This window comes from Lepidochelys olivacea, assembly GCF_965140295.1.
Source record: "Lepidochelys olivacea isolate rLepOli2 genome assembly, chromosome: 3".
NCBI classification, from domain to species: Eukaryota; Metazoa; Chordata; order Testudines; family Cheloniidae; genus Lepidochelys; species Lepidochelys olivacea.
Window position 1 is genome coordinate 6,493,992 of NC_140413.1, and position 26,838 is coordinate 6,520,829.

Below are 26,838 nucleotides of genomic sequence, written 5' to 3' on the forward strand. Positions count from 1 at the left end.
TTGTTAGCAGAGGATCAGCAACAACCGAAACACAAGAGGCTGCACTGCGGGTTGGGGGATGGGCAGGGATACCAACCAGAAGCTTCTGCAAGAGGCAGAGAAATCTCTATGAAAGGAACTCAGCAGCAGCATCCCACGCAACCTTGTGAGGCCGATAAAGAGCTAACTACGCAGCATCTAGGCAGGCACAAAAAGTCTCCCAGTCCCAAACCTGATTTACTTGCGGCATCCATTTGCCCGGGCTGGATCGTGAAGCCGTGATCGAGGACTGCAAATCTCTAGCCCTTGGGCAGCAACATGAGACAGCAAGGACAGCCCATCTCCATCCTGTGTCACTCTGTACCAACAGCCAAGGCAGTCAGCCGTCAGCCAGACCACAGTCACTTTCATCTCACTGCGCCCAGGGGAACAATGCCTTAGCAGGAAGCTGTGTGCCCCGGCAGGCGCCTCTGGGATGCAGCTGCCCAAGATTTGTCAACGTGCTGCCCACCAAATGGTCTCAATGGTGTCTATTTAAAATCACCTTTTCTGGCTGCATTTCCTTCCTATGGACTGAATTCTCCACTGGCAGAAACAGCTGGAACGTTAATGGAGCTGCACCTATTCTGAGGACAGTGGTGAATTTAGCTCCATGCCTAGGCCAGGTGGGCTGTAGGATTCTCCAAGCTCTTACACACTGGCTAGTCCCAAAAAGCTGCCTCAGGATTAGAAGATACCCCAAGGGTTCCATGAAAAGGGAGGTTTCCTTTCAGAGTTTCTTTTGGGCACCATTTCCATTAAGTATCCAATTCATTGTCAAGGGACTCCTGTACATTCAGGAGCTAGTCACCTCTCTTCTCGTTGTTTGGGATCTGTCTCTCCTTCCCATCCCTCGCTTCAACCGAGTTACGATCCCAAAAGCTATTCTGTTCAGGCATGACAGAAAACCCCAAACTATTACTGATAAGGTCGGGGGACAGGAGAAAGTGGGGAAGGGGCGGGAGGGTACTGGGGACTTAACTGCCGGTACTTTTCACTCCGAGTCACTGCCGTAACAATGACCGGGTACATCTCCATGGGAACATGATACCAGCGCTCTCCGATTTGCACTAGCTGGCTATTGGTTAGAAGATGCTGGGTTTGACCTAGAAAGCCCTACCTGACCTGAGAATATGGTACTAACGCTACTCCAGCTACACACCAATGGAAGTAAGATCAGAGTCGAGCCCAGCAGCAGGGACACCTACATGCATCTCCATTATTGGCATATAATGAACCTGAAGCAAGGACTAAGAAAGGTACCTCCAGCCAGGTGGCATATTGTCCAGTACAACGGGGGGCTCTCACCACACAAATCCGCTGCAGAGAGAACCAAACAACCAAATAAGGCCATTATTAGCCGCTACATCGATAGACCACGTCTGATGGGCTGACATGCACTTCTTGCGAAACAGAAGCGTCCCTGCCAAAGCAGAGGCGAGAGGCTGAATTAGATTGCATGCCTGCTGCCTCCCCCGGGGAGCAGCACAGGGAAGGAGAGGGGCATCTCAGGAGGCCAGCCCAGCGAGCAGTGTTTTAAATAAATAAGTCAAAGGTGAGCTTTTACTGCGTGTCTGGAGCAAATGTGCAGAGTCACCAAGTCAGCTTGGATGGCAGCAAAGCAGAAGGATCTGGGCTGCAACACCACAGAACCCTCTTCAGGAGGATGATTTATTCTGCTGGTGTTTCACACGGTCAATCGGAGGGGGCGTTTTGCCTGTTCTACGCTGAAGCCTAAAAACAGCAGAGGAACTGCAGGAGTGAAAATGAAATGCATTCCTCTGCTGTTTGGAGGAGTTGAATGTTGACACAAGGGAGGGACAGAGAGTACTGGGAAACAGCGGGCAAGCTTCCTGTACACAGCTCCTCTATCCTGACCCACAGTACCTGCCCCTGTCCTCCATATTCCAGTGCTGGATCCACTCATGAGCCTCTTACGGTGCATCTCAAATCGGACTTCTAGCTCAGGTTGCCAATTTTGGTTGGATGTATTCCTGGAGATTTCATCACATGACATAATCTTTAATTAAAGAATAATCTTTAATTCCTGGAGGGTTGGCAACCCTACTTCTAACCCTACCCTGCTATTCCAGTCCTCCCCCTTCCTGCTGCTCCCAAAACACACAGCTCTGCTGATGTGCCACAATCCTGACCGGCAGCTCTCCTTGCTATTCCACCCTGATCCTGTCCAAGTAAACTACACTGTGGTTACGGAGATGCATAATGACCATGGGAGAAGATCCCCAAACTTTTTTTCAACATTTGTCTGAGAAGTCCAAATTTGCTTCGGGGGACCATAATTGAAGACACCCACGTAGCACAAGCCCTTAGGTCACAAAGCCCCAAAAGTCTCGGCTTTAGTTCCCTGCCCATGTCCCCTGAAGCACTTTAAGAAGGGGAATTCTACCGATGCAGCATCTCTTACTCCTTGGCCCAGGATACGCCTCTCACAGCTCACGGGACGCACCAGCAGGTTACATGGTATATGCAAACCCGGGAGAGAGGGAGTAGCACAAATACTTGCACGTGCATAGTGCTTTGCAGCAGAGGATCATAAAGTCTTTAAAGGGGTACACGAAGAGTTATCCCCTTTTTACCGATGGGGGAAATGAGGCAGACAGAGACGGGATTCGGGTCAATCCACAAACGTGAGCACTAGATGTCCTACCTCCCATGAAAGCTGCTCAAAACAGTAGCCTGCTACTAGGCTGCCATGAGCCAGCGAGAGTTTGTCCTAGTTATCAGAGTCACAGCCGTGTTAGTCTGTATTTGCCAAAAGGAAAGGAGGACTTGTGGCACCTTAGAGACTAACCAATTTATTTGAGCATAAGCTTTCGTGTCCTAGTTATGTCATCTATGTAACCCGATATCCTGCAGGAAGGGCTTCGGTGGTGGGTGGGGCTTCTACGGATTTGTGTCTCACGCTGTGTAGTTTCAGTTAAACCCAGGTGAATTAATCTCTTTTGATAAACTCAGTTTTTTTCCAGACTCAAAGACTTTAAGGCCTGAAGGGACCAGCATGAGCATCCAGTCCAACCTCCTGCACATTGCAGGCCAGAGAACCTCACCCTCCCACTTCTGTAATAGACCCACAACCTCTGGCTGAGTTACTGAAGTCCTTCAGTCATGGTTTAAAGACTTCAAGTTACAGAGAATCCACCGTTTACACTAGTTTAAACCTGCAAGTGACTCCCCACGACCATTGCTGTAAAACACAGGAGATTCTGTCTGCGTTTGTGCCTGGGGCAAGCTAAGGTAAGAGGAAACTTCTGCTTTGTTGTTTTAGTGCCAAGAACGTTGATCTAAGAGGACAATTATGGTCATGTAACCCTTCTGCCCGTCAGAGTTGGCAGCAACAAGGGCCGGGTTCAATATCTAGGGGTTCCATTCCAATAACACAATGCAAACCGGCTCGAGCCCCCACCCAGTGACCTGGGAAAAATATATACCACCCCCGCTGGGCGCCTCCAAGAGGCAATACTTCCCCTCTCGCAAGCACATAGTCTGAGTGTAGCAAAAGTCTTTTAATAACAGAGAGAAACAATGTGGCATTATGTTGGGGAAACACCACCAACAGGATTCATAACACAACCCATGAGCAAAAACAACCCCACCCCAGGCAAATTGGGGCATGCCCTTTTCCCTTTGGTTCTTGAGTCCAGCAACCCCAAATCACCCAAAGTCCCAAAAGTCCAATGCCCCAAAAGTCTCTGTCCCTGGTCAGGGCAGCCCCAGAGTTCGAAAGTTTATCGGCGGAGCTTTACCTCCCAACCTGGGTGGAAATGGGACGGGGGTAAGAGGCACCTTACGTGATCTGAAGCTGACCGCCCCATAGCTCCATAGCGGCGCTCCGCCAGCCGCCCCACGAACTCCTTCGCTCAGCTGCGCTCCGCTCCGCCAGCCGCCCCATGAACTCCTTCGCTCAGCTGCGCTCCGCTCCGCCAGCCGCCCCATGAACTCCTTCGCTCAGCTGCGCTCCGCTCCGCCAGCCGCCCCATGAACTCCTTCGCTCAGCTGCCCCACGAACTCAGCTCCACGGCCCACAAGCAGCTCCTGCCATCCACACACTGCTCCGCGTCGAACTGCTTCACCAGCCGTCCCGCAAACTGCTCCACAATATATCTTCAGGCTCCCCCACTACTTAACACAACACTCAGTGATTTCAGCTCTTAGGTGAATTCAGCTTATAGTAGGGGAGCCCCAGTGCTGGTGCACTGTCAGCCCAAAGTGAGCTCAGCAGCCTATAACTAGACTTCTAATGAAATCAAAATTAGCTCTGATATTCCACAGTGGAGAGAGGAGGAAGTGCAATCAGCATGTAAGGCCCTCACCAAGGGGCCCATGCCACCAAGTACTACTACTTGTCCCCAGCCTCTCTCCATTCACACAGTTTTGGAACCCATGACCCTTGCCTAGCGAGTGCTACTTAGTTGATGGTGAATCCCTCCATCATAACAAAAGGCCACGTACAGTTCCAAGCACAGTTCCCATAATCAGGGTAATAACAATTTATTCTTCCTGCCCCAATAACAGAGACACTGGGGATCTCACAGCAGCCAAAGTGACCATTTGGGCAGCTATGGTCTCATTCTAGGCGTGGTGGGTGTGCCTATGCAAATGAGATCGGCCCCTGAAGTTCTTTTCCACAACTTGCCACACCTCACCACCAGATGTCAGGGTGGAGCTCATCCTGACACTGCTTACAGTCATTTAGCCCTAAAACACACTGCTCAGGATTACAGCCTTTAGTTCGCTGCTTTGGTGCCTGCATGAGCTATTTCTTTATTAGAAACCTGTTAAATACATTTCCTGTTTCTAAAATCGGTCTCCATGCTTTGTGGCTTGCTGCAGTTCCATGTGGTGAGAAACCAGCTCTGCTGTTGACAAAGGGCAAACCCCAGGGCTCCACTTCAGGAGAAAACTACTTCCTCTCTAGAGCAAAGAAAGAAACTGGCCAGTCTGAACAACAGATACTGACACAGACATACCGGTCTCCAGCGAATGCGGCTTCTTCACACGAAAGGGCGATTGCTCCACCCCCAACTCCAGCCACTTCAAGTCTGCCCTCCTCGGGGACCTGGTGCAAATCAGCAGGGCTGCAGAGACGTCTTTGGGGGGGTATGGAAATTTAGCCCAGCTGGGGAGCCGGTCCTATTACTTCTATCACAACAGCCCGCTACAAGAGTTAACAGCTTCCTACCCCGAGCACAGAGTCACCCCACAGTAGTTTATCTGGGCACATACGGTGAGCATCCAAACAGCTCACTAGTCCCAGACGTCACTATGCCCTGGATCTGGTTGCATGTGCTGAGGAATGTTTTCAGCTTTCAAAATGCAGTTTGTACCGGCCAAAGGTGTTGCCTTAATACCCCTGGAGACACAGAAGCCCTCTGACTATTCACAGAACAGATGCAGCAGGGCATGATTCCACCCCTCTTCCAATCCCCCACCCCCACCACCAGGAAGTGTTGTCTTCCACAAGCCATTCACACGGATACCAGAGAAATGCACGTTCTAGGACGCCTATGGAATGGATTCAATAGCCAGTGTTAAGAGAGTCCTGAGGAGCCCCAGCCTGGACCCAATGCTAATCCCGGTTTTCCGGTAAGGAATTGAAGGTTGCAGTGGAAAAGACCCCTGCCAAAGTCATACATAGTGAGAAGCTGGGGAAGAGGACAAAGCTTTGGGAAGATGATATTAAAATGAGCTCTGAAGCCCTCAGAACTTCACACATGGCAAGTTTGTGTGTGTGGAACTGAACCTTGCGCCTGTTAGTTTAGAGACTGGGCAAAAGTCCAAAACCAGCAGGGACCTGTTTTCCGGATCCAGCCTGGCTGCAACCCATGTTAGCGGGAAGCTCGCCAGGACAGCGGATCTCCCAAGATTTATCTGAGACAGCAGAAATCCCACAAGCGATCAGACACAGAATTCGGCTCCATGGGGCTAAGCCCTGGGGAGAACAGCGTCCACAATTTCAGTGTCCCTTAACCCAAACCCTAGACCTGACTAAGCCTCAAACTCCCAAGCTCCAGCTTCGAACTAATCGGGATTCAGCTCTGAACACGGGATATTCAGCACCGCATGGCTCTGATGCGCTCGAAGAGGCAAGAACGCAATGAGATTCATCACCGGCCAATGGAAAGTGGCTCACGAAGGAAGGAATAAATCAGATGCAAATACACAATGGGGCCAGGGGAGGACAGCCACAGGGCCATGGCCGGGTGGAAAAACAAGCAAAGCCAATTACATTACTCCACTTGCCACCAAGTGGGCCTCAGCGCTGAGTTCTGCTCTGGAAGCCAGACAAATCAGAGAACAACCAATCATCAACGGCAGCAGCACCAGGGCTGGGAAACAAGTCCTCAGAGGAGGAGGTAACGGGACGGGGCATGTTCGCCGGAGAGAAAACAGGACGGAGGAGGTACGAGAACAGCCCGCAAAGATGCGAGCAGGGATATTCTGAAGTGGGCAGGGACCAATTAGTGTCACTTGATGGCAAGGGCAGAACAGGAAGTGACAAGCCTTTCTCCAGAGGGGAAAGCAGTATACCAGGCAGAAGAACGTGTTCCTGGGCCGCTAGCTGCCCCGGCGGGACGTGGAAGGATCCCATCAGGCCTGAGGATGGTTTAGAGAGAGTGAGATAAACCCGGCTCAGATGCAGGGGAACGGACTGGAGACCTACTGCCGCGCCCATCCAGGCAGTGACGCTGACTCAAACATGCAGTGCATGATCACTCCCACCTGCAGAACACACCTGGAAGTTATGATGGAGAGGCAGAGGCCGCTTGCAGAGTTCCTGGGACACTGACATGAACTATGAGGCCACAGAGAGGGCAGGAAGCCCATCCCTCTGACTGTACATGTCCGAGGGCCTCAGGAAAACGCTCTGGATAATGGGGCATCTGCTATTCGCCATCCTACATAGCTCCCAATAACCACACTGTCACTGGCTCCATGCCCACACCCCCTATCCCTGAGGATGGCAGAGAATCAATAGTGACAGCGCCCCCATTAACTCCCACTCAAACTCCCTGGGATGCCTCATAACGCTGCTCTACCCTGGCCATGCTCCTCCTCCAGCTGGCACTCCGGAGAACCCTCGCCAAGTGGCATTCAAGCAGAGGGGCTTCCAGAGCTGTGGAGAATGGGGAATGCCACTGCCTTGGTCCCACTCTTCTCAGAGAGACTGCCTTGGAGCCACTGCTCCTTTCACCCCCTTGGGGCCACGCCGTAGCGGGGGGTCTGTCAGACTGTAAGACCACACTGGATCATCTAGTCTGACCTCTGTACATCACAGGCCAGCAGCACCACCTGGCACCCATACGCTAAACCCAACGAACAGAACTAGACCAAAACAACACAGGAGACTTAACTATTGTACGCCACAGGCAGAGACCCCCCCCTTAGCATTTCTGGCACACACATCATGAGGGTGTCTAGCACGTAATATGGGCTATAATCGTGCCGTGGAACTGCGTGCAAAACTCCCATGGACTCTGTATGCAGAACAGACGCTTGAGGGCCAGATCCTAAAATCGTGCAAGTCAGCATCGCTCCATTGAAGTCTTTGGAGGGAGGCCAGTTTACACCAACTTAGGGGCTGTCCCTCAGCATGAAGAACATGAAAAAAAGAGATTATATTATTTTCACTCTGGAGAAACCAAAAATCAATGTGGCCACCAAACATCCAGCCAAGACAGGGACGCAAAACAATACTAACTGTGATAGCGGTGGTTGTGATGGGCTCCCTGTCTCCCGAGAACTGTACTCAGACCCGCAAGCCATTTCACCGGATGGCCACCAGACAGCCCTCAGATGGATCATCAGTGCTTTGACCTAGTGCCCATTTGCATTAGCCTCTCTCCTCCCCAATTTCGAAAGCATCCGTGTCCGAACACCACATGGAATAGCATTAGGTAAACTCCATACACAAAATGAGGGCACTCGAATTAGAAATAAATCTGCAAAACATTCATGAAACCACATATTCCATGAAGGTCATTCCCCTAATACTTGCCATAAATGCCAAACCTAAACCAGGCTGAATTAGAGCCGTCTGCTAAATCTGCTTAGCAGAATCTAGTTTACATGTCTGATGAGAGTCTTAGGAAAAAACTAAGCTCGCGCTACACTGGTTTCTTTCTCCACCAAGCCAGGGAGATAAACTGCTAAGCAAGTCAGTAGAAAAGAAAGTGATGTCTTTCCAATGGGTGCCTTCTGCTAGCCAACTCATTGAGCATTAGAGTCAGCTGAGGAGACCATCTATCTATCTATCTATCTATCCCAGCGTAGGATGAAAGATAGAGGCAATGATCTTCAGGCCGTTTAAAGAACAGAGGGCAGAGAATTGATCTCAGAACAATAGTGCAGCAAGAAGACAAAAAAAAAAAAAAAAAAAAAACCACTGACAAGCATTTGGCAGGCTCCATCAGCGAGATGGTAGATTTTAGCAGCTGTCGGATCAGCCCCACAGCTGGTGATCAGAGAAACATTCCGCAAATGCCTTTGTGGACTTGCTTCCTTGCCTTTCCCCGGTGTAAGTGTGTGTTCCCTCAGGAAGAGCAACAAGGTAAAATATAAACGGGGCGTTTGGAGCATATTTCTCTGGGGTTTTATTTAGCAGCTTGTAAGAGGGGACGCCACCAATTTAAAACTGTAAAAAATTAAAGACTGCAACAGGACAGTATCTTCTCCATCCACCCCAGGGAGCGGATTCCTTCCCTTCCTCCCAGCACAAAGAGACAATGGACTCAGCTGCTGTAAATCGGTGCAGCTCCATCGAGGTCAGTGGAGCGGTGCCAATTTATCCCCAGCTGAGGATCTGTCCAGACATCTAGAGTCAAGTTTAAAACAGCCACGAGGATTGCAACAACAACACAGCTGGAAGTCTCTGTAAATGAAAAGCCTAATCCCAAGATGGGCTGAGCACCTGCAACTTGGGTGCTGAATGCCATTCAGGATATGGCCCTAAGAAAAGGCTGTATCCATACTGGGGGGTGGGACTGAGAATTTAGCCTGGCTCGAGCTATAAGCAAATGTTCCCAGTAGTAAAGTGCCAAGGAGACGCTTCCTCTTCAAACTGGGCCAGATCCAAAGCTGGCTGAAGCCAGTGGCAAGGCTCCTGTTGACTTCAATGGACCTGGAATCAAGCCCCGCTCTTTGCATCTTCAGAGAGAAGAAGAATTAAAAACACACCCCACAGAGATGAAGGGGCTTGGCTGCCGTACCAGACGGCGACATTGCCCGGAAGCTCAGCATGGTTCTATCATACGATTGTTTGTCCAAGGCCCTTTTCCTGACTGGCCCTTTGAATAGCCATGTAAGCAGCAGCCATGGTAAGTAGCACAAGTCACGTACACCAGGCATCAAGGGAGCGGGGTTTCTAAAGTGCGGAAAAACCTTCTTTCATTTCGCCGTCAAGAACAAGATCAGCTCATCACATACCAGCGGCTCTGCTAGGGAAGCTGCTGAAAGGGATTTGCTAAACGGGGTTGTTTTGTTCTCTACTTTGGGGGTTCTCCTTCCATTAATAATGGAGCAGAGATGTCTCAGGATACTGCCTCACACAACAAACCTTCTCTTAGCCCAGATGGGGAATTCCCGCAATCGGCAGCATGTGCCTTGGGTGGGTATCACCCCAGCACTCTATTCTCACCTGATACCCCACAAAGGTGCTCAGCAAGCTACAGCTGGGGTTAGCTGGATGGGACAGCACCAAAGTAAGGCTGGGGATGGGTTGCCCAGGCCTGTGTAATTATGGTCTGTTCATTTGCACTGTGCTGGTTGAGATTGGTTTGGGTGGCACTGGGGGTGTTTGAGGTCACATTGGTTGCCCAGCGATCTGTGAGAGGTTACATTGGGTTGAATTCCAGAGCCTCACATAGACTTGTGATGGGTAGGAGAATGTCCATTTGGGTTGGGATTGGGACTGGAAGGCAGTGGATTAGATGTCATTGGTTCACACTGGGTTGAACTTGGTTAGATTCAAGTGCACTGTCATGGAAAACGTATGCATAGAGCGGAGTCAGAATACACTAGGTTGAATGGGGCTGGGTCGGTTCTGGCTAGAATGGAGAGGAATGGACAGTGCATTGGGTTACATACCCAGTACCAGTCCTGTGTACAGTAGACCCATTTTCTGCCCTCCTATGCCCCTCACCTACACCCTCCCAAATAATACTGACACCATAACTTGGGATTTCTCCAAGGGACGATCTGTTTTCAGTATCAAACAGGTATCATTGTTTGGCTTTGGAGTTTGCTGTCCAATAGGGATGCTTTCCCTGGTGTGCCCTTGTGTGTTTCCCCTCGTTCCCCTCATGAGAGACAGGAGATTTTTTACTCCAAATGTAGAGAGGCTGTGGCTCCAAGGTGCAAAGGATATTCAGAGGGGTTAATCCTCCCATCCCGTATGGACCACTAGAATCCGGGCTCCCTTGGGGCACCAGGAATTCCATTAATAATAATATCTAGCACTTATATCATGCTTTTCATCTTCCCAGGGCATTGCAAACATTAAAGAATCCTCCGAACAGCCCATGCAGGGAGATAAGATCTGGATTCTGCCATTCTTCCTGGTTCAAGGACTCCAGGATGGAGCCTGCAAGATTATCCCCATTTTACAGCTGGGAAACTGAGGCAGAGAGATTAAATGACTTGCCCCTGGCTACAGAGCAAGTCACTGTCAGAGACGGCTTTAGACTGGAGGAACTTCTAGCTAGTTCACCACCCAGAGGATTGATCCAATCTCTGTGCAATAGTCCAAGTGGCCTAGCGGATATAACATGAGATTGGGAACCAGGAGACCTGGGTTCTAAGCCTAGCTTTGCCAGTAGCCTGCTGGGTGACCTCAGGCAAGCTGCTCTGTGCCTCAGTTTCCCCAACTGTAAAATGGGGATAGTGAACATTATCTCTTTGCATAGTACTTTGAAATCAACCAATGAGAATGTCTACATAAGAGCTGGGTGTTATTACCTCAATATCTAGCATCCTGTTCAATGAAATAGCTCATTTACAGTCTAGGTGCTGGATGCACAATACTCATTACATTATGAATGGCTTTTTAATAGGATACATTCACTGCAATGCACAAGGGGAGGGGTCAGAGGAGAGGAGATGGCATATTCAGAACACTGCTGGCACAACATAATTAAAGGCAATCCACTGCCACTAATTAACCATCCTTGACCTTTCAAGATAGTGAGGAACAAGGAATAAAAAACGTGATTTTTAAAATCCAGGCTAAGCTTCACTAATCTGACGGTGTCCTTCATTAAGGACAGGCTTTGGAAAGTGGGAAATAATGCCAGATTTTTAAAATTAACAAATAATCAGTTATAGAAAAAATCCTATGGGATTTCATAGAAAATTATATCCCCATGGAGCTCTGTAAAGGTGGATCAAAAAGTCCTGTGTGTGTGAGATAGAGAGAGAATTCCCTAGATATTCAGATAGGTATTTGGACAGGTAAACAGGACAGACAGACAATAAATTTAGTGAATCAGATCTTCAACTGCTACTGTACGTTGACTTCCAAAGAGCTACATCAATTTATATGAGTTGAGGATCTAGCCTTATAAATATGTAAAGTAACATTATAGAGAACCTTATTAAGTTTCTATAGCATCCAATTAGTGTCATCCCAATGAAGTTCTAGAGGACTTTAGTATGATGTGTTACCACTTATGGAAGTTTCAGAGCTACTTCTGTAAATGGAATCTGGATTGAATCTGGTATAATGCACTTTAAGTGCATTATACCAGATTCAAAACAAACAAACACTTTCCCTTAAAAGTAGCAGCTCTGAAACTTCCATATGGGGGGATACCTTCTATATTATTTCCACCGATATCTTGATTCAAGTGTGAGGACATACCATATGTTCCTCTGTTTCATGCTCCAGCATTTTACTCCCTATGTTCTACTCCATATAGGTCCCACTGACTCATGCCATCTGTGTGATGCTTGGCAAGTCATTGCGTTAGGATTGCTTATTATGCCTTAGGGGCAGACAGCGTGCTTGGAGCTGCACCCAACACAAAATGCAGACGTGACCACCTCCAATCCAGAAGGTTAAATGGAGAAGACGGGAAGCCCAGTGAAGGATGGATTTAAATTTGCTATATTTGTTGGTGTCAGTTACACCTCGTGGACATTGCAGAAGATGCAAGTCTACAGAACGTGGTGGGGGTGGGGACAAGGAAGGCCATTCCAAGCTTAGTGGGACAGCATAGAATAGACAGAGAGGGTAGAGAGAAGAGACAGATGGTACAGCCAGGCTGACTCAGCAGGTTAAAAATTAATTGATCCTTCAAAATCTCGAGTTCTGCACAACTCACCTCAGCCTATTTCTGATTTAAACACACACCCCACTACCTTCTCGGCTTCCTGTCTATGATGTGGAGATAATCATGACCTTCCTCTCTGGGGAAGCTGCAAAGCTGGATTTATTAACGTTTCTATCTGCAAACATAAGGCACTATAGGAAAGCAAAGTCCTGCCTGGAGGGAATAATTGGCTCCACCACGGAAGTGGAAGAACTGCTGAGAACTTAAATTAGCCATTGGTCAGGGGATTGTGGCGATGCCAAGAACTGCAAGCCAAGGGGTGGGTGGGGCCATAATATTTTACAGCCAAGCTGTAAACCGCTGCAAACGTGCTTTCCAGAGGAGATGTTGACATCACATTAACTACAGGAGCATGGGCGCGTGGCTGGAACTGCTGTGCCGTTACCAACTTTGAGATACCAGGCTGCTTTTATCCACTTAAATCAAGTCACTTTAAGCCAGTTGGGTGCAAAGGAAGCCCTGAGGAGAGGAGAGGAGCGGAGCGATGCACTTGGCTCCAGAGCAGAGCGGTGGCTGGTAGATCCCTGACTATGGAGTCCCCTTACCACCTAGTTAGACAAGATGCAGCTGGGAGACAGAGATTGGTGGGGGAATCCATCCGAAAGAGACTTTTGTCTGGAATCACTACGGAGAGATGGGGGGAGGGAGGGTTCCAGAATATTTGATAAGTCTGTGGCTCATGCAGGGTCTGCTCTGGGGCCACTATCCCCCCATTCAGACAAATTTGGGGGGGGGGGGGAAATCCACCATCACAATCCCTTCTTCCTCCCAGTTGCATTAGAGATGGGACATGCCAGCACATCTGGCCTCGCAACCCTTGCCGGGGGCAGGGAGAGGGGTCACAATTCACACCTGTATCCTGAGCTGAACGTCATAAGTGGCTCCTGTATCTATAACGGGCTGCAGCCAAGCCCCAGGATTCCGAACACACCCAAACTTGGGGTTGACATTCAAAATCCAGATGTGAATTCTGCAGCACAGGCCCCACCTGTCGCTTCCATGCACCGTTCGTGGGCGGTGAGTTACAGCGACATACTCAGAGCCGACAAGTCTCGCCTAGGACAGACTGAAACATCCAACAGCTTTCCCCTGCTATCTATTGTCTTCTCTGCAGGGTCACCCTGGGATACTGCCAAAGCAAAACTTGCATGCAAGTGGGTTTGATATGCACAGGAAAGTTCACAGTCTGCCGTGTGGTAAACGTACCTCTGCACTAGTGTCAGTCACTCAGAACAGCAGCTGGCAGATATCGGACATGCCCCCAAAGACACAGTGAAGTCCTTGCCACTCTGAGCTTCCAGGAATCAGTTCCTGATGCTTTTTACATAAACAGAATCCTTGTGAGGGTTTTTTTTAAAATCCAGATTAAAGACACTTTTGTTAGACACCACAGATAATCAGTTTGGGTTGTTCTCTGTGAAGTGCTCCAGCCCTATAATAGAAACGTGACGATTAACAGCACTTGGCTTTCATTGGCTGCTTTACACCCATGGATCTGAAAGCACTTTACAGAGAGAAGCCAGTATCCTCAGTGTCTCCATTTTACAGATGGAGAAAGTGAAGCACATACAGGGGAAGTGACTTGCCCAAGGTCATACAACAGAACGGAGTACAGAACCCAGCTCTATTGACTCCAAGTCCACTGCACTATCCCCCAGGCCACATATCTTCTTCAGCCAACGCCTTTCATATTGAACCGATCCCAGAGTGCTCCCCAAACCACGGCCAGCTTTTGCAAACCCAGGTGTCAGAACATCAGCACCCCAACTTTCAGAGATGCTGATTGTGCTCAGTTCCCACGGATGTCAACGGGGGCCAAGGGTGCTCAGCGCCCTGCAGGATCAAACACAAGGAGCACCCATCAGGACAGCAGGCATTGCTGCAAACCCTGGGGCTACAGCATCCAGTCGAGATGCTGAAAAAGACAGAGATCCATTGTAGCTGGCTTTGAAAGCATCCTTATTTGCTCTGAGCCCCAGAAGCCTTCGGTATAAGGGGGTTTTGCTCGTTAGCCTTAATTTGTTATTAGCGTTTCAGCTTCACCATTCAGAAGAGAAACGCACTTTCTATTAAGCCGTCGGCGTGGGGAAGGAAAGAGGTTATTGGGGACTGTTTAACAACAGCACCAGCTGCACAGACAAAGAGCTGAATTATATGGTATATCACATACCATACAGTAAGGGTACGTACACTTGATACACGGCTCATAACTTGGCTTTCTACATAATAACCCCCTTTGGCTTTGTGTTGTGAGAACTCTAGCTGAATTGCTCCCAACGTTAGACAGGTTTTTCATTTGCTAAGCATTGCTCCTTGTCTGATCTGCAATATCAAGTCTGCACGGGAGACCTGTTGTAATCATTGTGCAGTCTGATTTACCCCCCGGGGCAAGCTGAACTGTGGGAAAGTGGATAAAAGTTTATAAAGTGTCACAAGAAGAAGAAATGTGGATGGGAAAAAAGTGAAAGAGGGAGAGACAGACTGAATTAGTCCAAATAAAAAGGCCTCCGGATAGAAGTCAAGGACAGTGTTAAGATCATGCCTGGAGAACAAAAGAAGTGTGGGACTGTGGATCAGTGAACTCAAGTTGCTGTGTCAGAAATTAGACCTAACTGGTGGTCAAAACAACAAAATTCTGCCCACCACTCCCTTTCCGAGTTCTTAAAGAAAAGAGCTGGTGGGGTGGAACTAGCAGAAGTAGCAGCTGTCTGCCAACAACCCCTGAAGCAAGCTTTACAATCCTGGCTGCACCCCACTATCTCCCGGGCCCCCAGGATCCATTGGGACATCGCTGGGCCATCTTCCTCCTGAGCCTGAGAGGTGTCCTGACCAGGCGAGGCCAGAGGGACCCAGCTTCCACCGCCACCTCCCGCTAAATCCCAAATACCGTCTTGGATGCGAGTTTTTTGTTCTCCCCAATCCCCAAAGTATCCTTTTTCTTCTCTACCACAGGCTCCGACTTTCTAATGTGCTGGTGGGGGAGGAGGGAGTGCTCGACCCCCAGCTCTGTCCCAGTACCCGCCCCCACTCCACCCCTTCCCCAAAGGCCCTGCACCCACCCCACCTCTCCCCGCCTCAACCGTGCCTCGCTCCTCCCCCTCCCTCCCAAAGCCTCCTGCACACCACAAAACAGCCGATCAGAGCGGGTGGGAGGCTCAGGGAGGGAGGGGGAGGCGCTGATCAGCTGGGCCTGCTGGGGGGCAGCAAACGCTGGGGGGCTGGAGGGAGGAGCTGATAGGGGGGCTGCTGGTAGGTGTTCAGCACCCACCATTTTTCCCCCGTGGGTGCTCCAGCCCTGGAGCACCAACAGAGTCAGCGCCTATGTTCCCTACTTTATTATTTCTTTCCTTTCCCCCTTCCTTTTTCCTTCTCTCTAATCAGAGTCTGGCTTAGCCAGTCAAAGCTGTATATTTTCCAACACTGCTGTAAGCCTGTGACCAGAGAAGCCACTAAAAGCACTGCCCTAAAGAACAGTTCCATGCTGGTTCCAGTTTGCCAGGTCTCAGAGGGGCTGTTCACACCACGGGCTGGGCCTGTGATGTGCCAGCAACGAGGCCGCAAGTAACAGCCAGAACCAGAAGCTGCATATTCTCTCTTTGCGACTCTCCCCTTTTGTGTGCTCTAGGAAATGGATCGGACGTTAACAGCAGCTATGACCACAGCTCCAGCCTGTCTCAACTAAACTTCTGCTCTTCCCCCCCACCCCAGAGGACAGTTCATGACCATCTTTAATTCACCAAAGAGACTGTCAGATGGGAGGGGGCGGGATTTTCCTTCTAAAACTTCTCTTCATCTGACGGGAAAGGGATGGTAAAATGAAAGCCTTACTGAACCCTTGTTTGCAAAGTTTGTAGCACTGTTGGCACCAGGCTATGAGAGAGACAAGGTGGGTGAGGAAATATCTTTTATTGGACCAACTTCTGCTGGTGAAAAAAATATTTCCTCCCCCACCTTGTCTCTTTATTTAATACCTGACATTTAAACTGTTTTGCCTTCTTTTCTGTATCTGTAATAAAAGGCGAAAAGGAGGTTTAATGGTGTTTTTGCCATGGTGCTAAGCAGGCTGAGGTCTTTATGCCAAACCCCAAACCTTGTTTAATACTCGTTAACGTTGGACAGTTTTCACAGTCACGTTAACAGCTCTGACTCTTTGGGCCCACATAGCCCATCTAAATTAATACGACAGACCAGATGCTCAGAACTGATCTTGAATCCCAAATCCTTCCCAGATTTGCCCAGATCTAATTTTCCCCTTCCCTTTTTAATAGGGTCGCAATGCGGATGGAGCCAGTTAAAGAGATATTAACTCTCAAACATGAGCTCCTTGGGGACAGGTTTGAAGCTCGTTCAGGGCGTGATTCAAAGAGGCATTGAGCACCCACAGCTCTCATCTTCCATTGGAGCTGCACCAATCTGGATCGACCCGTTAATATAAATCAATGGGTTCTGTGCTCCTAAACCACTTGCTGCTCTTTACAAATCCAGCTTTAGAGGTTGATCTCCTATAGCAGTTTCTCTCAACCTTCTTGACACCAGGGATCGGCTTGCTGCCTTCCAAACCTGTGTCAAGGAGATCTCAGGGACCAGCGCCAGTCCAGGGACCAGCTGTTGAGAAACACTGTCCGAAAGGATGGATCCTCAGCTAGTGTAAATCAGCATAGATCCATCAGTGAAGTCATGCCAGTTTACACCCAAAGATCTGGCCCGGTACTCTCTACACTTAACCGCCCAGCCTGGTGCTTTGACACGGACACAAAGATTAAATAATGGCTGGGTTACCTAATTAATATCATATGGTGATGACTTGGTCCTTTGTACACCAGGTAAACTACCCATGCAGGATTTCATTAGGCGCCTGGCGTACTGGGGGTGCAAATTCATAAAGCCAAGAGCGTGGTTTTGGGACTTTAAGCTTTTCATTACCCAACAAATGGCAGAAGGAAGAAAAGCACTTAAATGGCAGGAAATGCGACTGAGCTAGCAGGGGCAGCAATGCTGGACTGAGCTGGGAACGGGGGAGCCACACTGAAAAGTCCTGTCGGAACGGGGACAAAGCAGTTGCAGGTGATTGATCCCTGCGCAGAATGGACCAAGCAAAGCCCAGTGCTCTTAGGAGGTACAAACAGATCCCTGGCCACACTGGAATCAGGACTATACTAGCAATGGTCTAAGGGTCCTATTCTGAAAGGAGCAAGACTCAGCATCCTAAATACAGGTACAGATTGCAAGGCTCAAGCGTGGCTAGTGGGCACAGGGGTTTTTCCTTCCCCCTCGAGGGTCACAGTAGCTAGGATGTTTTTCCGCAGAGACTTTCAGCCTCAAATGACTTATTTTAGATTTAAAAAGAAACCACAACAAGAAGGAACCCCAGTTAAGTCTCTACGAGAGAGAGCACAGCGTGTGCACCTCCTCGGTGGCAGGCTGCGACGAGCGCAGGAACCACATGGCTGCTGGACTCTGCACACAGGCTGAGCTCTTGGAAATTTAAAGATACAGTACAGAAAAAAGGGCTTAACAGCTTCACCTACGCCACAGTAGCCAGATTACAGCGCAGGCTAACCCACCTACAGCAGCTGTGGAGCTGGTCACCCTTTTCCACACACAGAAAAGGTTCTAGACCGGGGGTGGTCAACCTGAGCCTGAGAAGGAGCCAGAATGTACCAGTGTACATTGCCGAAGAGCCACAGTAAGACATCAGCAGCCCCCGCATCAGCTCCCCCCACCCCGCTCCCAGCGCCTCCTGCCCACCGGCAGCCCCACTGATCAGCGCCTTCCCCTCCCTCCCTGCACCTCCTGATCAGCTGTTTCGTGGCGTGCAGGAGGCTCTGGGAGGGAGGGGGAAGGCGCGAGGGCACGGCAGGCTCAGGGGAGGGGGCAGGAAGGGGTGGAGTGGGGGCAGGGCCTGTGGCAGAGCCAGGGGTTGAGCCGTGAGCACCCCCCGGCCCATTGGAAAGTTGGCGCCTGTCGTTCCAGCCCCGGAGTCGGTGCCCGGACAAGGAGCCGCATGTTAACGTCTGAAGAGCCGCATGTTAACGTCTGAAGAGCCGCATGGGGCTCCGGGGCCACAGGTTGGCCACCCCTGTTCTAGGCCCTTCTCAAAAACTAAAGCCAGAACATCATCCATCTTCTCCATTTTAAAAAAAATGAAACATTTTAAAAAAGTACCCAATACTTTTTTTGTTTACTCTCGCGCCCCCACCCCCCCAAAAAAAAAACCCAATCTGATTTTCAGTAAGAAAACGCTTTTTAGAAACTGCCATCATGGATTTTTCCCCCAAAAGACTGCAACTGGGGCCAGCTGGAACCCTGCAAAAATGGCAACAGCTTTGACAGTTCAAATGCTTTTGTGAAATAGTTTTGCTGCTTTGCAGCCGGCTCTGCACATAGTCCATGCAAACCAAAAATCCCTGTCCCCACCGGTCCAGCAACCCCTTTTAGAATCACAAGCAACAGGTCTCCGTAGGCCTGCACCTAGCACAGTTCTATTCCCAACAGCCTTGTCTCCACCGTCAGAGTCTGTACTTAGCCCTGTCCACGCTCGCATTCAAGCCACTGTCAACAACCGCACCCTGTGGCCAACAGAAGCTGCTAGTGGAGACATGTTTAATGTGGACAGGATCTAAAACACGGCCACCTTATGCCCTGTTCTCACCCCAGGGGTAGGAAGGAATGTTTAAACATGGATGGGGTCCAACTATGTTGCAACATGGATTTCTGTTTCCCCCAAGCTCTGACAGACAGACAAGCACTTCTATGTAAAACGTTTTAAGAATCAAATCTGTCCTCTGCCCGAGAGCGCTGCGAGCAGAGACGTCACCGACAGCACGACACGGGGACTGTGGGAGGACCAATTGCACCAAAGCAGCTGAAATGCAGTGCTTTCTGTCCACACTTGCACTGCCCAATGGCACAGTGACCCCGAGCAGGCGGTCCCACTGGGGAGTCTCACTCACAGCAAATGCCATTGCAATGGTGCTAAACACTCGTTCACAGCTGGGAGCACTTGCGGGCACGAGGTATGTTACAAGGGTCACAGGGTTTGCAGGGCTAAAATTCTCTCCCCCGGTGGGGTCAGGAAAGAAAAAGGATGCTGGCTACATGAGATGATGTTTGAGTCCGGTTATCTCCCTGGATTCACCCATGGTTCCTGAACTTGGTAACTACATAGTTTTTTCTATTCACAGAGGGAATAGAAAACTCTTCACAACCCTGGGCCACAGCCATGTTCCACACTGGGGGGCCTCTGCCTACACTACAGAAATAACCACCAAAGGCTCGGCGTGATTCCTCAGAAAACTGCTGCGGTAGATCCCGTGCAAGACACTGGCTCAGATCAATGCAATCCACTTGTGATACATCAGCCAGAACAAAAGCAAACTCAAGTGTGTCCTTCCCAATAGCTCTCTGGTAGCTGCATGCTCCCAGCATCACCAAAGAGCTTGTTTGCACTTTCCAAAGTGTACTGTGCTTTCATATTTCAAGAAACTGATGCATCAGCACATCCTCCAACAGATGGAGAAGATCCTCTAATTGTATGTCCTTACTACATTGTCTGAATTTATAAAAGGAGCAGGCCTCTTCCTATAAATATGTTGCTTCTTTGATATGCAGAGTGTTCTCCGAGCCCAAACCACAGCCCTGATTACGGACCATCTGATGCTATTGGATGCCTGCACAAAGACCCCTGAACGAGAACACAACTGTTCAGACACGAGAACTCTGAACAGGAATACAAGCCTGAACTTGCTCCTGGAGGAGAAGTTAATGGCCAGACCAGGGTCATAGGACATCTTGGGTCTATTCCCCAGTTCTGCACAGCATAGCCTGCCTGCTCATCGCTGAGCAAATTACCTAAACTCTGTGCTTCCAGTTCCCTGTTTGTAAAAAGAGGATAATGAAACCTCTTTCGCACACACGGTGCTGTAAATCCGTGCTCACGATGTACTCAAAGTGCTGTGAGATTCTCAGACAGGTGGTGCCAGAGACAGGCCAAAGCCTGGAGAATACTGCAAATAATCAGACCCTAGGCATCCAGCCTAACAAGCCAGTGTTGATCACACAGGGAACAACCCATAAGTGTAAGTACCGATGTGGAGCAGTTAAAAGTCTAGTAGCCTCACAGGACTCAACTAGCTTGGTTAGCAGAAGTTCACGTAAGTCACACAAAAATTAGTTTCCATTCCCACCTCTACTATCTACTCCACATAGAGGAAAATAGTGTTCTACTGCTGCCCTCTAAGGGAACTATTCCTTTAGCTCAAGTGATAGTCTGTGCTTCAGTGCAATGAAGGCCCAGGGTTCAAATCCTCTTGATGACAACCATGATTGGAGTTATTCTTTTCACATTAAGGAGCTCAAATCCCTTGAGTTTCTCATTCAAAACATGCCCAGGACTCGGCCGCAACCCCTAAGTTTTGCAGTTTCAATGCGAAGACGTAAGTTGGCCCAGGCTTGCTCAAAACTTGAGTCTGGGTTCATCCCAAACATATTGATGAAACCATGATGTGTTAAGCATTTGTAAGAGGGCTGAAAGCCAGGGGAAGTGTGTGTGGATTCAGGTATCGTAACAAGTGTCTTGTATGGGCACAACCCAGCTGAACAGCAAAGGCCTCCGCTCTGGAGATGGCATAAGACAGGAATAGCAGGTGTGTTAATTACCTTGTGGGAGCAAGATGCAATGGAGGGCTCTACAGGGGAGCCAGCCCAGCTGCCGCCCGCCCCATGCCTGAATCGAAGAGCAGGCCATCAGCTCCGCACTTCCGAGAGCACTAAAGTAACTCATTAGAAAATAAAGTCAGACTTTGCATCCCCCTCTTCCTGACCTGCTGACCCAACCAGCCCCATGCACTGCTCTGGAGTTAATGCAAAACATGTTGTTAGATTCCTGCTGCCTAGGACTCGATGACTCGCTCTCGGCTGCGGGTGCTGACGCACCACATGGCAGTCACTTGTTCCAGCGGTGGTCAAAGCGGCTGATTTTCCACCGTTGCTGTTGTGGTTCAGAGGAGATCGTGTCTTTTTCCAGCTCCACTCGCATGGGAGGCGGCAGTTTCTGCCGGTGATCAAAAACCACAGTGATGGGTACAGTAGAAATAGACGGGAGCAATAGGGTAGATGGTAAGGCAGGATAGGTCCAACCCTGACAGCCTGTGACCATCTCCACTGCAGCCTGAATTGTCAATCGACTCCCACCTCGCCTGGGCTATGCAAGGCACACAGGGATCACCGCACCTAGCAGTGAGATATGGGACCTTGGGAAAGTCACTTAAGGCCCTGTTTTCAAAAGTATGTACTAACTTTGGATGTCTGACTTGAGCCATGAAACCACCGACTTCAGCTGGAACTGCAGGTGTGCAGCAGCCTCTGAAAATCAAGATGGGCACCCAAAATGAGTGGGCCCTTGCAAATGTGGCCTTAGCCTCCATGCCTCAGTTTCTCCATTTACGGAATGGGAAGAATGACCCTCACGGACTTTTGGACAGGAACGCGTGAAAAACATTTTCTCACCCAAGCCAGCACCTCACACCAGAGCTGTTCTCACAATAATCCTTCCCTTACGCTTCTATAGCATTTCCCACCTCCCCACGTTACGAGTATGGATGAATCAAGCCTCGCATCCCCGCTGCATGGCAGTAACTAGCCTTCTCTCCATTTGAGACCAGGGGAAAACAAGGCAGGGTAAGTTACAAGGCACACAGGTTTCAGAGTAGCAGCCGTGTTAGTCTGTATTCGCAAAAAGAAAAGGAGGACTTGTGGCACCTTCGAGACTAACCAATTTATTTGAGCATGAGCTTTCGTGAGCTACAGCTCACTTCATCGGATGCATCTGAAGTGAGCTGTAGCCCACGAAAGCTTATGCTCAAATAAATTGGTTAGTCTCGAAGGTGCCACAAGTCCTCCTTTTCTTAAGGCACACAGGAAACGTGCGGCATGCAGACCATGACAGGACAGAAATAAAAGCCAGAACTTCTGACTCCCGGCCCTTAACCAAAGGCCATTCTGCTTCCCTACAGAAATGCGAGACACGCATCCAGAAGAGGAGCTGACCTCACTGCCAAGGCAACAGGAGAAAGACCTTTGGGCACCGACTGCCGGTCCAGCCCTACAGCCACAACTAAAACAAGCCATTTCCTTGCGCGTTAGCCCTCGATGGGCAGATCTACACCGCGGCAGCCAAGCCGCGTGGACGCTTCCCACAGCGACGGAAGGGGTTTCCCACGGCTGTCGTCAAGCGCCCCCCTGGAGAGGCGGTAGCAAGACTGATGGAAGGGTTCTTCTGTCCGCCCCGCTGCTGCTCCGGCACAAGTTAGCGCGACCTCACCGCAGCGCACAGGGCGACGTCGGCAGCTCAACCTAGGCTTTAGGGGCAGAGCCGGCCTGAGCGTCGCACGGCACCAGCGACGGGGCACACGCTGCTGGGCTTGGGAGGTCACTCGCCGAGAGGCACCGAGAACACGGCAGGTTGGCGCGGTTCCCACGGCGCCGTTGTGGTAACGCTGTTCGGAAAACCAGCTCTGCCATTTCCGTTGCTGTCCTTGGCGTCTCGCCGATTTCCTCAGCTTGCTGCGTGGCCCGCCGCTTCGGTGGGGGAGGAGCGGAGACACGTTCCACGGGCTGGTGAAGGGAACGAGGGGGTTTCATGCAGCAGTCGGAGCTGCGCCCTTCTCTACGGCAGAGGTTCCAGCTTCCCCAGTTTGGAAGATTAAGGGCACGTTACGCTGCAGAAAAAGACCCGCAGCCCGGCCACAGCTGAAACCCGCAACGGGGGCGGGGGGGTGAGTGTCAGAGCCCGGGCTCCAGCTTGACCCTGAATGTCTACATTGCATTTTTTGGCCCCACAGCCCAAGCACCGTGAGCTTGAACCAATTAACCCAGGCTTTGAGACTTGGTGCCATGGGGTTATTTTACTGGAGTGCAGACCCAGTGCCTGGCAACCCCTACGACGTATTATCTAACGCATCACAGGGTGATACTCCCCCAAAACCCAGCCCGACGGCACTGGCAGCAACCTACGCCGCACTGCAGGGTACAGCTCACACAGTGGGAGACGGTGCTCGTGCACCGAGGGCTGGCACCAGGATACAAAGGAGAAAGAGCCTGGGGCAGAAAGCACCGGTAACACTGGGAACTGCTGCCCTGGAAGCGTAAGTCCTGGCAGCCATTGCTGGGATGAGAATGCCCGTTGCGGGTGAAGTCCTGGGCCGCAGGCTGGTTTGCGTTCGACTGGCTTCCTGCATCGGTGCTGCTCGCTGGCCACGCACAGCCAGGATCTACGGCCGGCTGTTGCGATCTCATGGGAGGCTGTAAAAGGCTCCTGAATACAGAGCAGCCAAACGTCCATGCCTCCTGCCTCAAGCATTTGCAACTGCAGCCAGCCCAGCAGCGCGGACGGGCCTAGATGGGTGAGGAGCCACCATGCAGCTCGGAGTCTAACAACAGAGTGTAAGCGCAGCATCTGGGAATCAGAGCAGAAGGAAGAGGACTAGCGAACCCTGCTCGGAGTGACTCAGCACTAGCCATGCCTGGTGTCTCAACCCTTCAAGATCATCGGAGGCAGGACAGTCACTTCGGCCCTCATGACAGCAGGACGAGAATGCCCACCTGATCCTTACGACCATCTCTGCTCAGCACTGCAGAAAAGAGCAGAGGGAAACCACCAAGGTCACTGGGGGACAATTCCCTGCCAGCCCCTATTGTGGTAAAAGCGTAGTCCTGTGCCTGAACAAAGGGAAAAAAAAAATCACCTGGCATTAAATATCTAATCCTTGCTAGAGCCCAAGAGAGAGTAAAACGATTAAAAAGACACCAATAATCCCTTGCATTTCTAAGGCGACTTTCATCCAGAAGGATCCCACAGCACTTTACAGATTTACAGGCCTGGATCGCTTCCAGCCGACAGGGACATGCAGCAGCTAGGAAATTGGTTTCCAGTGCTCTTCCAGGCTGGAGTTTAAGTGGTGACATCTGGGGAATTGTGCGGAAGAATTTCCTTGTGTGTCCTGCAGTGCTCTGCAATTTTCCCACCAGTCCTTGCTTGGCAGGGGGGTGGGGGCAGGAGAGCACACTGAGTAGTCTGGAGCAGGTGCTTTGGGAGGGGCAGAAGGCATTAGCCCAGCACTAACCGTAAGGCAGGCTGTGTCTGGTAAGAGCTAAGTGCTTCCTCCAGAACTGAAGAGCTGAGATGGCAGGCGGCACCGCTGCCTTGGCCAATGGTGCCATCTCAGAGGGAGGGGTCATAGGATGGGACAGGGAAGCTTGGCAAGCAAGCCTGGAAGCAGGGGCCTTTAAGATCAGACAGATGAAATGGCACTGCCAGTTGGGCCTTCCCCCTGTCCCCAAGCTGCAGGGGGTAGGTCCCACATGGCATTTTATACAGTAGAGTTAGCTGTGACATTTTGGAGACCCTCAACCTCTGTGACCCCAAGGCTCCTGATACCCATAATTAACCCTTTGGGTCTGGTTTTTCCAGAGGTGCTGGGCACTAGCAGCTCCGGGACTCCAGTGGGGTCATGGGTGCTCTGCTCCCGGCCACAGCGATGGCTGCTCTAGGTCTCCAGTCTAGAGTTAAGTGCCCCCTTATAAGCTCCTGGGAAAATAAGTCCGCAGCTAAGCTGCGGAGTTCAGATCCCAGTCTGGACCCCGTGCCCAGGCCCGGGGAGGAGGTGGGGAGGGACTATCCCAACATCAAACAAGACCCCAGCCCCTCGAACAGCCACTCCTGTGGGTGGGAGACCTGCATGACCAGCTGATGCTCTTGGAGGACTCAGAGCTTTAGGGCATCCCGGGGCAGGTGCAGAGCTGAGGATTTAGAAATGCTGCGAGAGCTTCTGCAAATTAGCAAGCAGCTTCACCCAGTCTGTTTCCACCCGCTGGTGCGGTTCCTCCGAGGAACCAAGCAGGCCTCTGGAGAGATGGAGCTGGAATCCTACCCCAGTTGGGCTGGCGCTGACGGCAGACCCCCTTCCTGTCACTGCGCCATAACCAAGAAAGCAGAGGGAGAGGGTGCCTTGCCAAGCCCGGCACATGCTCCTCCGTCCTCAGCCAACAGCCAGGGTCGGGGGCCAGAATCGAGGGTCGCAAGGACACCACCGTGCCCTTTTCAGCAGGTTTCAGCCAAACAGCTCAGACAAGGATTCTTTTCTGGACAAAAACATTAAGCCCCAAACATCCCTGCGAGGTGGGGAAACATCACCTCATACCACCTAATGCCTATACAGAAAAACACAGGCACGGAGAGGCAAAGCGACTGGCTCACGGCCACCACACAAATCAGCCACACACCCAGGACCAGAACCTGACGGCCGAAGACCTTCCTCCGGCTCCCCTGGGCCCACCCCACCCCCCTACGGGCTAACACGTCCCAGGGCATTTTCCCCCTACTAGCCCGTTCCAAGCCCGGCAGCCCCGCACGCTGCAGGGAACCCAGCCAGCCCGGGGTCGCAGCCGCCCCAGAAGCGTCTACACGAGCCAGAGCGGCCCCACGATCGGCGCCGCAGCAGCCCCTGCAAGGAGAGCGCGCAGCGAAGCCAGCGACCGGAGGGTGGGGGGAGGGGGGGCGACCGGAGGGTGGGGGGAGGAGGGGGGCTCACGGCGGGTTTCCCTCCCCTCTCCCAGCCTGGCCTCCCTCCTCAGCCGCGGCGGGGGGCAGGCGTGAGCCAGGCGCTGATGCCCAGCCAGCGCGGGGCTCCCACCGCCCCGTTCAGCCCAGGCAGGCGGGGGACCGGGCTGGACCCGCCAGCACCCTGGGGACACGCAGCAGCAATGTGGCTGGGGACGGAGCCAGACGCTCAAGCTCAGGGGCGGGGGGAAACCCCCCCAGCCAAACCGAGCTGCCTTATCCCCTGCTGCGCCCCCCCCCTCCCCGCACCCACCGGGACCCGATCCCCCGTCCCGGGCAGCCTGCGGACCGCTGCGCCGGCTCCGAGAGCCGCGCGGGGCCGGACGCGGCGCTTGCAGAGAGCCCGGGGCGCAGCGGGGGCGCACGGGGCCGCTCTGCTCCCCCGCTCCGGAGAGACCGGCCCCCGAGGGGGCTCCCCGAAGGGGGCTCTCCCCGCCCCGGGGCTCCAGCCTCGGGGTGGGGGGCAGCCGCGCAAAGCCCGCCAGGGCTGGGGGGCGGGGATGCGCCCCGGATCCGCCGCCCGGTTCTCTCACCGTACATGGCTCCGGCTCCTCGGGCCCCCGCAGCGGCCGCCGCCGGCTCTGCCTCTCAGCCGCCGGGCGGGCCGGAGAGCGGCGGGGTGGGCGGAGGCAGCAGCATGAATGGGGCGGCGTGAGGCTCATTCCGCAGCGGGGAGAGCCGCCCCCGGGAGGGGCTGTTAATCCGGATCCGCCCCGCCCGGGGCTGCTGGCACCTGGAGCGTCCCGCACACAAAGGGAGAGGGGCCCAGACCAAATCCCTTCCGCCCTGGGGCTGGGCTCGCCCCCCATCACACCGGAGCAGCCGCTCCTCCTCCGGCTCTCCCAGCTTTGCCCA

At 51.7% G+C, this 26,838-nt stretch overlaps 1 protein-coding gene across 2 annotated transcripts in view; it reads right to left on the reverse strand.

Annotated features, from left to right (window-relative positions):
* The window catches only part of EFR3B (EFR3 homolog B), a 133,110-nt gene that overhangs the window by 95,704 nt on the left and 10,568 nt on the right, over window positions 1–26,838 (reverse strand). Inside the window, exon 1 of one of the 2 annotated variants that reach the window (XM_084623864.1) lies at window positions 26,517–26,595. The exons of the other annotated variant lie outside the window; for it this stretch is intronic. Coding sequence (XP_084479990.1) covers window positions 26,517–26,523 — 7 coding nt within the window. The 5' untranslated portion in view covers window positions 26,524–26,595. Of the gene's footprint in view, window positions 1–26,516; window positions 26,596–26,838 lie in introns of those variants that run through there. 2 annotated transcript variants of the gene reach the window in all.